Raw genomic sequence first — 11,071 nt, 5'->3', positions numbered from 1 at the left:
ATTTATGTATCTACGCCTGTTGGGGATTCGATTGTGGTAGATCGTGTTTATCGCTCATGTTTGGTCTCTATCGGGGGTTATAAGTGTCACGACCCAAATTGATGGGCCGTGACGAGTGCCCGAGTTCTACCTATCGAACACCCCTAAGCATATGTCTAATATATAAACATGAAATAAGTGTAGGTCATGCATAACGTCTGGCAATAAAGTACTAATTCATGTGAATAATATATGCGGGAAAACATGCCCAAAAGACATATATATATATATATATATATATATATATATATATATATATATACGGAATACGATAGGGCTAGCCGACAAGGCCACATACTATCCAACTATACATGACTGTCTACAGACCTCTAATAGAGTGTACAACTATATAAAGGACGAGACTGGGCCCCGTCATACCCATAAATGTATACAAAAGTATCGTGCCAAAACCCAATAATAGCTCCGATAAAATAGAGCACACCAATTCTCGTTGAGCAAGGATCTTAAGAAGGGGGACCGTCAGCCTTTCTACCTGCACCTGCGGGCATGAAACGCAGCCCGCCGGGCAATAGGGCGTCAGTACAAATAATGTACCGAGTATGTAAGGCATAAAAATTAGTATATAAAAGTCATGAAAGAAACATGGAGTAAAGGTCTCAACCTGTAAGTCTGAATAGTTTTGTGAATCATGAACATTTATAATGTCATGCATATGCATATAAATGTCATATCATGCATAGGTATATGCTTACATAAAATCATCAAGCCTCTGAGGGCAACCCATCATATCATCTTGTCCTCAGTGGGAGAAATCATCAATGTACGCCAGCTGATCAGGTGGTGATGCGTATATAACTCCATAAACTTTTCCCCACACCCCATATACATATACTATACGCGTATATAACACCATTTGATCAGGGGTCAATAAACATGTTTAAATGGACGCAGTACAGAATGAAGTAAGTCAATAAGATCTCTCAGTATGTCATGAGACCCATGAACAAACCATACGATTGTAGGACATATGGGGAATCAAGAATATAGGCAACCCTAGCACTTCTAAAAATAGAATCATTTGTGAATGTTGCGTGTTTGCTCATTTCGTTGTACATATGGGTCATGCCAAAAGGAAAGAAGGGATAGCCTTAACATACCTCAAGTCATCAATGCAACTCAACTACAAGCTTATGATAACTAGTGCGCCAGCCCTATAACAAAGAAATACATGCACAACTTAGATGGCGCTAGTATATCACGTATCTCGAACAATAGCTCGATTCTAAAATAAAACGGGCAGCATTTCCCCTGATTTTACTGCTCCCTCAAGCCTACTATAGGCGAGATAACAACACAATACAACCAGAAACTCAAAATAACATAACTACAATTCGGGACCTTTAATTTAACAAAAAACCAAATATACCATAACACACCCAATCAACAAGTTATCAATTAGCCTGAAATTGCAACGATGAGCGACCAGCTGATGTGCCGTAGAATTTCGGTACTTTTGATACCAATTACATGGACTTTAGCTCGTCTTTCAATGCATTTGTAGTTAATTCTTATAAATTTTTGGTGTTTTGTAGTGCATGAGACTTGAAGACCCAAAAATATGGAAAAGAAGTCAAAAAGACACAAAAGAGTGTGATTCCTTTGAGCATTGTCTTGACAACCTTAGACAAGTACTCAAAAGATGTGAAGAAACAAACCTTGTGCTAAACTGGGAGAAATGCCACTTTATGGTGGACGAGGGCATTGTTTTGGGCCACAAAATTTCCAAACAAGGCATAGAGGGTTGACCGGGCAAAGATCGAAATCATTTCCAAGCTTCCTACACCCACTTTCAGTAAAATGTGTCCGAAGCTTTTTGGGCTCGCTAGCTTCGATAGGCGTTTTATCAAGGACTTCTCCAAAATTGCAAATCCCATGTGCAAGCTCCTTGAAAATGATGCAAAGTTTATATTTGATGAGAAGTGTCTCAAAGCTTTTAAGGAATTGAAGGAAAAGCTCACCACGACACCTATTATTGTCACACCCGATTGGTCCCTTCCATTTGAACTCATGTATGACGCTAGTGGTGTAGCTATTGGGGCGGTGCTCGATCAACGGCATAACAAAATCCTTCACCATGTCTACTATGCAAGCAAGACACTATTTGGCGCTCAAATGAATTACACTGTGACTGAGCAAGAACTTCTTGCCATTGTCTATGCTTTTGAAAAATTTCGGGCTTATTTGTTAGGGTCCAAAGTGATAGCTTACACCGATCATGCTGCTCTTCGCTATCTTATGGCAAAGAAAGATGCCAAACCAAGATTAATTCGGTGGGTCCTTTTGTTTCAAGAGTTTGACTTTGAAGTCAAGGATCGGAAAGGGACAGACAAGTTGATCACCTATCTAGGCTTGAAGAGGCAGGGAGACCAAAAGAAGACCTTGAAATCAATGATGGCTTTCCAGATGAGCACATATTGGAATTGTCTAGCACATTCGCTCCTTAGTATGCCGACATCACTAACTTTTTGGTTAGTGACCTTGTTCCCGATGGATTGGAAGCTTATCAAAAGAAAACGTTCTTGTGGGAGTGTAGGCAATACTATTGGGAGGAACCCTTTTTGTTCCATATATGCGCCGACAACATCATTCGGTGGTGTGTTCCGGAAGATGAGGTAAAGCCAATTCTCAAGGCATGCCATGACTCCCCGGTTGGGGGTTATCATGGAGGAAACCGTACGGCGGCAAAAGTGCTTGAATGTGGCTACTATTGGCAATCGATCTACCAAGACGCAAATCAAATGGTCAAGGCATGCGATCAATGTCAAAGACAAGGGTCAATATCTAAAAGACATGAGATGCCTATGAATTTTGTAATGGAGGTCGAGATCTTTGATGTGTGGAGGATAGACTTCATGGGCCCCTTCGTGAACTCTTATGGAATGGCATATATCTTGGTGGCTGTGGACTACGTGTTCAAATGGGTCGAGGCAATCGCCTTGCCCAACAATGAAGCAAGGAGTGTGACCGCATTCTTGAGGAAGAACATATTCACACGGTTTGGTACCCCCAGGGCCATCCTTTGTGATGGTGGTTCTCACTTTTGAAACAAGGCTTTCACTGGGTTGCTCGAAAAGTATGGCGTAAAGCACAAGGTGGCCACACCTTATCATCCTCAGTCGAGTGGTCAGGTTGAAGTCTCCAACAGGGAGATCAAAAACATCCTAGCAAAAATTGTCAATGCAAATAGGACTGACTGGTCAAGGAAGCTAGATAATGCATTATGAGCAAATCGCACGGCATTTAAGACTCGACACCTTACCATACCGGTTGGGTTTTGGTAAGGCGTGTCACTTGCTAGTGGAGCTTGAACACAAAGCCATGTGGGCATTGAAAAAGTTGAATCTCGACTGGGCCGAAGCTGTTAACCTGAGAATGACACAACTCAATGAGATGGAAGAATTCCGTCTCCATGCCTATCAGAGTGCAGCCATGTATAAGGAGAGAATGAAATTTGTCCATGACAAGAAGATCTTGAAGCAGGAATTCAAATCCTATGACTCGGTCTTAATCTTCAACTCAAGACTCAAGTTATTTCTGAGCAAACTCAAATCCAAATGGTCTAGCTCGTTCAAAGTTGTGAGTGTGTCCCCCTATGGTGTTATTGAATTGGAATCGGAGGATGGAACTCGAACATTCAAAGTGAATGGCCAACGAGTCAAGCATTACCTCGGTACCACAGGAGAAAGGCATTTGATAGAGCAATTTGCTCTAAAGAATAGTCCAACAACAGCCCCCACCACTGAATAACCCAAATAGGGTCAACATCGTCGTGCTGCAACGTTAAATCAAGTGCTTCTTGGGAGGCAACCCATGTGTGGTAGCACTCATTTATGTAGGTTTAGTTGATAGTGTTGAGCAGGTTGACGTGTGTTTTAGAATGCAGGTAGTCCAAAATACCATGAACAGGGTGCACATACTGAGATGAAGAAAAGAAGGGTCCGTGGTTTGCAGCAACCATGCGGTCGCATAATGACTTTGCGAATCGCATAGTCATCGCAGACACAGTCAGAAAAAATAGCAAGATGGTTCTGCAAAAATACGGTAAGGTTTCAGGTTCTTCGGCCCGCATAACAACTATGCGACCGCAGAAATCGTCGCAGAATAGAGTTTGGGCAACCCAGTCCTTAGTCCATCGCATAACACATAGGCGACCGCATAATGTGTTATGCGAACCACTTGCTCACCGTAAAAATGCTCAGACATCTGGAATGGCACCAAAGAAATCTCTTTCAACGCGATCAACGCCCGCTCGTGGAAGGAAACGGGCTGCTGCTCTGAGCCAACAGGCACAACAGTCCAAACGTCCACGACCTCAGACAAACATCAACACTTCTGAGCACTCCTCCTAGTCTGAAGAGGAGGAGACACAGAGTGACCTCATGCCTTCCGTTGACCTACAGGCTGAAGCACGACAAAAGAGTGGGGAAGATCTAAGATTTGGGGTCACAGGCTCATGGAACATATACAAAGAAGGGATAACAAAGAGAAAGATTCTTAAGGAGAAGCAGTTGAGTCTAAACGGTCTGAAAGAGGACTACCCTCATGTGATCGAGAACATTAAGAAAAGGCAATGGGAGTTCTTCAATGAAGTCCCAGATGAGTATAATGAGACACTTGTGTGGGAGTTCTATGCTTCTTATGGTGCCTCAAGGAATGCTGAGCAAAAGAGGAACAAGATATTTTCGCAATCTATCCAAGTTCGAGGGGTCCAAGTACTCTGTGATGATGCCACCATTAATGACCTATACTTTGAGGATTGGTTGTCAGGCACGACTGAGTATGATGCCAAAGTGCCAACAAGGAAAACGAGTGTTCCTGGATTGCATCTGTCATAGCAAAGGGGACACCCTCCTGGATTGACCCACGCCAAAAGATTTACAAGCAGGATCTCACACAGGAGGGCCGATGTTGGCTAAGTTTTGTCTGCTCCCATCTGATGCCAACTAGGAATGGAACTGCTATAAACATTGACAAGGCACTCCTCATTGCATGCATCATGACGGGCATAAAGGTTGTTGTGGGACATATTATATTCAGGGAGGTGGGGATCAGAGCAAACCAAAAACAAACATCAGTTCCCTTCCCATGTTTGATCACTGCTCTATGTAAGGCTGTGGGAGTGCCCCCTATCCCAAAGCATGATCGCCTTGAGAGAGCCCTTCGGGATATTGACATCACCCGGATAAATGATGCAGTAGACAAGGAAACGGACAACCAACCAGATACTTCACTCCCTCATCCATCAGGCTCAGCAGCACCTGATGCCTCCGTACTGCCTGACACCCCTCCTGCCCCAACTACCTCCACAACCACTCCTAAGCTAACCACTGCACAGCCACATGTTCCCTTACCAGCTCTCTCAAAGCTGGGTTTACTAGCTCAGCACGCTAATGCTAAGGTAGACCGGCTGACAAGAGAAATCCCAAATCTCATCCGGCAAGCATTGGCCCCCGTCCAAGCCTCAGTGAGCATTCTTCAACAACAACATCAATCTTATGAAGATCACCTAAAGCAATTTGAAGTACGTCTTGAGATGGTCGAGCAAGGTGAAGTTGGAGATATGCCTCGGCTCAGGAAAGATGTCGATGAGCTAAAATCAGAGCTGCAGAAGATGCAGAACTTGGAGTTTGACTTGACCTCCTTCCCCCGAAAGAAGGCGAGCAGGGTACTGGCACCTCCATTCCGGGCTTGGAGTTCGATTTCACAAACATCATGATAGCTCCGGAGGCACAGGGTGTTGAGACCTCAAAGGCTCCAGCTTCCATTGTACACATTGATATTCCTTCAGAGGAGGGATCCGGAGAGACGAAAGGGGAGTCTAATGAGGGAGATACTGAAGATGAGGAAACCGATGAGGATGCATTGGTAGAGGAGACTGAGGGTCATTGAGACAACAAGGGTACGCAAGTGGCTGCTTCTACAGATGCACAGGACGAAGAGGAAGCAGCCGTGCAGACAGCAATTGCACATTCTCTTGCAGACATGGTCTCCAAGGCACATCCATCGACCACTCAGCCTTCACTGGGAGAGGCTAGTAGCTCCCAGGTCCCACACCTAGCCTCACAGCAGGTGGAGCTTCTTGCTCCAACCTTAGAGCCGACTATACAGTCCGAGGTTCCACTTGTTGCTGCCACACTGCCAGCAGTTGACTCCACAGCTACCCGGATGCTTCAGTCCCTCCGAGCGCCTAGTGCACCCCAGGAAGTCCCTAAGCTTTGCTTTTACATTCTCTATGCATTGGGGACAATGCATGCTTTTTGGTTTGGGGTAGGGTAGTCATATTTGGTAGTCATATTTTGTGTGAAAATTGTACATAAACTCTTTAATCTAGTAGTATAGATTGATAGTTTGCAATGAATTCCCCTTGGTTTTTCTTTGCCGGGCTCTTTTCCAAGGGTGTAATAGTAGAACCACAGTAGTAGCATGAAATGTTTTGACTTGTTCGGTGTTGATTGTTCTAGTCTCAAGAATGTAATGAAATTTTTGTAAATAAATGGTACCCTTCCTTCTTTTGTATATATCTAAAAAAAATTTGAAAATGGTAATGGTTAGTCATTCTTGTGAACTTGAGCGTCTCTCTTTGACTTTATGCTTACTCAGAATCTTACATATCATGAGATGAAAGTTTTGAGTTGCCTTGCATTCACTTGAGGGCTGAAACTAAGTTGAGTTGAACAGTCCATGCGTTGTGAGTGAGTGAGGATTTGTATAAATAATGCATATGCTTAACTTGTGATATCTAGAACTTGCCCGGTTGGTTTCTTAGTGCAACTCTCAAGTTAATGATTGGGTGCTGAAATGATCTTAGGCGCTCTTTGTGACTACTGGCTAGTTTTGACCAAATTGACCTCCCTGGTACATCAATTACCGTAGTTACCCCCGTTGATTGGCTGCCACATTACAAACCTTTACCCCTTTTGTGAAATAATTCCTTCTTTTGAACCCATCCCTCCTTGAACGACTAAGAATGAGGCTAAAAGTCTAAGTTGGGGGTGCCGGTACAAAGTGAAAATTGGTAAGGTTTACTACTGTGTGTAGAAGGAAAAAAACAACAACCTCAAAGTTGTATATATAAAGAAACTCCAGCTCCAAAAAGAAATGCAATTGTAAAACTAAAAAAAACGAAAAAAAAGAGAAGAGAAAAGAGTGGAGTCTTGTAGAAACTAAAGAAATATTTTGAGGTGGTTCTATGTCGGTAACTCGAGGTCAATAAGTGCTATGTAGCAAAGAAGCAAAATGTATGTAGAGTTCAAGGAGGGTATAGCCACTACATTCCCAAATATTCAACCAACCCGTCCCGAAGCCTACATAATAACCCGTGAAAAGTCCTTCGTGATCTACAGCCAATCATTCCTGAGATAGCAGCAAGTTAAAATAAGGGCAAGCATATAGGCTGATACTTGTAGCGTGTAGCTTTCGTCCCGAGTGCAAGAGTATTTTGATTGCATCCCCTATACATATGTGTGAGTTGGGGATTTTCTTTGTTGTGAGTGCGCATGAATTGCAAGATTTAGCAGAAGTTAGGTTCTTGAAGTAGAATACAAGTGCACACTTAGCTGTGAGTAGCACTTTTTTCATTTGGGTTGAGGCTCGAAGTTCACAAGTGGATTAGTCGAATTGTTAAATGATAGTTGTCCTCCATGAAGGGTAAATAGAAGAAGTTACATGCTTGTTAGCTGACAGTCAAAACCATCTACAGTCACTACTGTTTTGTGACATGTTGGAAATAAAAGTAGTATAGGATAGGATAATTTTGTTTCAGTTGCTTGAGGACAAGCAAGAGTTTAAGTTGGGGGTGTTGCTGTGCCGTAGAATTTCGGCACTTTTGATACCAATTACATGGACTTTAGCTCGTCTTTCAATGCATTTGAAGTTAATTCTTATAAAGTTTTGGTGTTTTGTAGTGCATGAGACTTAAAGACCCAAAAACATGGAAAAGAAAGCAAAAAGCCACAAAAGAGTAGGAATGCTACAAGTATGCGACGACAGAAGTAATATGCGGACCGCATAATCATCACAAACTGAAGCAGAAGTTTTGACCAACCAGAGAGAAGAATGTGCGGTCCATTCTGCGGTCGCATAACACTTCTGCGAACCGCATAATGACCGCACAACTGAAATTGAAGAACCTGTGTAGCACTTTTATGATGGAAAATACGGTCGCATAACTGATATGCAGACCGCATAATGGAAATGAGGTGGAACCTGGGCTTAAAGATCTGAAATTCTGTGATGCAATTGTCAACTATGTGGACCGCATACATGGTCTGCGACCATTAAGCGGTCGCATAAAGGCTCTGTAGGGGCATTTTTATCCAATCTTGACCCCAATTTCTAGTCCACTATAAATAGATTTACTAGGGTTTTTGTGGGTCATTGAGTCTGAAAAAGGGACTACATTGAAGGCATTGAATACACCATTATTTTGGAAGATTTTGGAGAGAGAATCTTGCACTTTTGTAAGCTTTATAACTTCATTTATTGCTTGTTTTTGTATTCTAGCATGAGTAGCTAGTTTTAAATACTAAGGTTGTGGACCCTAAATGGGTGTAATGTTAATAGGTGTTTAATATTGAATATATATATGGTTGGTTGATATTTATTCATTTCTTATGATTTATTTCTTGTTGGTGGTTGCAAACATTGACTTATTCCATTTTACTCTTTCTTTACTTGGAAAGTGAGTTAGGGTTTGGTAGAAGTGAATATCAAGAACTCAAGACTTTAAACCTTGTTTAACAGAATCGCTTAGGAATAAGTGGGTTCTACTTGGCATAAATTGGTTGTTCTTAATTGCAACTCTTTTATATTTGGGAAAATCATAAAGAGAAAATACTACCCAACCATTGGAAAAAATTGGGTAGTCATTTAGAAACCATTTGCATATCAAAGGACCTTCCATTAGAAATATATCATATTAACACCAATAGCATTACATTTCATTGATGGGGACACAACCTTGGTTTCCTTAATCAAATTAATTATACTCTCACAACAAAATAGTTATCTTGTTAAATAACAATTATATCATTCTTTTGTTAAGCTAAAGGAGTAGAATTATGACTTAAGTCAAGTGTCACGCTATTCAACTAACCTTTTCACACCTATTCCCTGTGAGATTCGACCCCATATTATATTTGACACCGCCCGCCTTACACTATTTATTTAAGTGTAATTTGAGCGTATCACCAGCCTAATATCCTACCACATGTGGCGTTTATCCATGCCCTTCATCCTTCTAAAATCCATAAATCAGCAGCATAATAGGCCAACACGAGTGGACTATAAAACAATCCACTAAAAGGGAAATAGATCGAACTCACGGATTCCGATCACCGTCCCGTGAGTTCTAACTATTAGGAAACGAATTTATCAAACTTCCTGGATATTTAAAAGATTAAATACAGAAAGTAGACGTTTTCTTAACTATGAAGTACCTTCCAAAACTCAAACTACAAATAGAAAGAGAGGCGATATAGCGATACTTACGTCGTAGGGATCGTTCTAATATTATCGCTTCTTGATTTCGTACATGGGATGTTAGCCTTCTTTGAAACCCTAGAAGAGAGCTTACGGGTATTGTTTATGGATGTTTTTTTGTCGTGTTATATGGATAAATAAAGATAAAGAAGGCCTAAGACATATATATATATATATATATATATATATATATATATATATATATATATATATATATATATCAACTTTAGAAAAGTCAAAGAGGTGCTAGCTTGGCACCCTAGAATTGGCCCATATTCCGATGCTTATATCTTTTTATCTGGATGTCGTATGAACAAATAGTTTAGAGCGCTGGAAACTATATTCCAAGGCCTTCAATTTGGTATATTATATGTCCCAGAAAGACCTCATATATAGCACACAAAATTTATTCTCAAAAAGCTCCGTTACAAGGTAAATCCTTAGCTGGTTTTTCCGCAACTCAAATGCGATTTTTCCCAAACTTTATATTTTCTATCCAAAAAACATATATAGTCACATTATGAATTTAAACTCATTTAAATCATGATTAACAAGTCTCATATTCATTATAGGTCACCTTGAAAACATTCGTCCTCGAATGTTAAACTCCTAGAGATCTATAGAAATTTTGGCAAAGTCTCCTCTGTAATGGTACCACCACCAACTTGTCAGACAGCAAACCCAACAATACAAAGCCACACAGGGCCACAATCATCAATAAAACCAATGGACTCACACGACTAATGACAATAACTGACATAAGAATTAAGTACCATATACGTACCTAAAGGCTGTGATATCTTAGTCCGATCCTCCTCGGATGCAGAATCAAATGAGGATACCTAGACTTCATGTCTTCTTCAGCTTCCCAAGTCATCTCCTCCGCATTCTTGTTCCTCCAAAGTACTTTAACCGAAGATACGTCTTTAGTTCTCAATCTCCGAACCTGTCTATCTAGTATAGCAATGGGAGCTTCCTCATATGATAGCTGCTCTGTGACCCGAACATCGTCAGCTGGAATGACTTTAGAAGGATCTCGGATAAATTTATGGAGCATAGACACATGAAAAACTGGATGTACTGACTCCAAGTTGGAAGGAAAGTTTAACTCATATGCTACCTGGCCTACTCTGTGTATGATCTTATAAGGTCCAATGTACCGAGGACTAAGCTTTCCTTTCTTACTGAATCTCATAACGCCTTTCATCGGTGATACCTTTAGGAATACTCAGTCATTTACCTGAAACTCCAAGTCTCCTCGTCGATTATCTACATAGGACTTCTGACGACTCTGACCTGCTAATAACCTTTCTCGTATAAGCTTAATCTTCTCAAGTGCCTGTTGTACCAACTCTGGTCCTACTAACTTAGTTTCCCCAACCTCGAATCATCCAATAGGTGACCTACACTTCCGTCCGTAAAGAGCTTCTTATGGAGCCATCTGAATGCTGGAATGATAGCTATTATTATATATGAACTCAATAAGTGGAAGATGATCATCCCAGCTACCCCTGAAGTCTATCTCACGAGC

The 11,071-nt window shown here is 41.3% G+C and overlaps 2 protein-coding genes across 2 annotated transcripts; one reads left to right on the top strand and one right to left on the bottom strand.

Annotated features, from left to right (window-relative positions):
- The first annotated feature begins 3,273 nt into the window (after positions 1–3,273).
- On the top strand, positions 3,274–3,807 carry LOC109236529. The gene has a single exon (XM_019402719.1). It carries the CDS (start codon positions 3,274–3,276, stop codon positions 3,805–3,807), a length of 534 nt encoding a protein of 177 aa, XP_019258264.1.
- A 6,517-nt stretch (positions 3,808–10,324) lies between these two features.
- On the bottom strand, positions 10,325–10,747 carry LOC109236528. The gene has a single exon (XM_019402718.1). The coding sequence runs from the start codon at positions 10,745–10,747 to the stop codon at positions 10,325–10,327; it is 423 nt and encodes a 140-aa protein (XP_019258263.1).
- Between the last annotated feature and the right edge of the window lie 324 nt (positions 10,748–11,071).

This window comes from Nicotiana attenuata, unplaced genomic scaffold (genome assembly GCF_001879085.1).
Source record: "Nicotiana attenuata strain UT unplaced genomic scaffold, NIATTr2, whole genome shotgun sequence".
NCBI classification, from domain to species: Eukaryota; Viridiplantae; Streptophyta; class Magnoliopsida; order Solanales; family Solanaceae; genus Nicotiana; species Nicotiana attenuata.
This window is presented reverse-complemented; position numbering and strand designations above follow the sequence as displayed.

Bases quoted from the DNA above. Each gene is read 5' to 3' on its own strand.
- LOC109236529 (XM_019402719.1), top strand. From the start codon at position 3,274: ATGCATTATGAGCAAATCGCACGGCATTTAAGACTCGACACCTTACCA.
- LOC109236528 (XM_019402718.1), bottom strand. From the start codon at position 10,747: ATGAAAGGCGTTATGAGATTCAGTAAGAAAGGAAAGCTTAGTCCTCGG.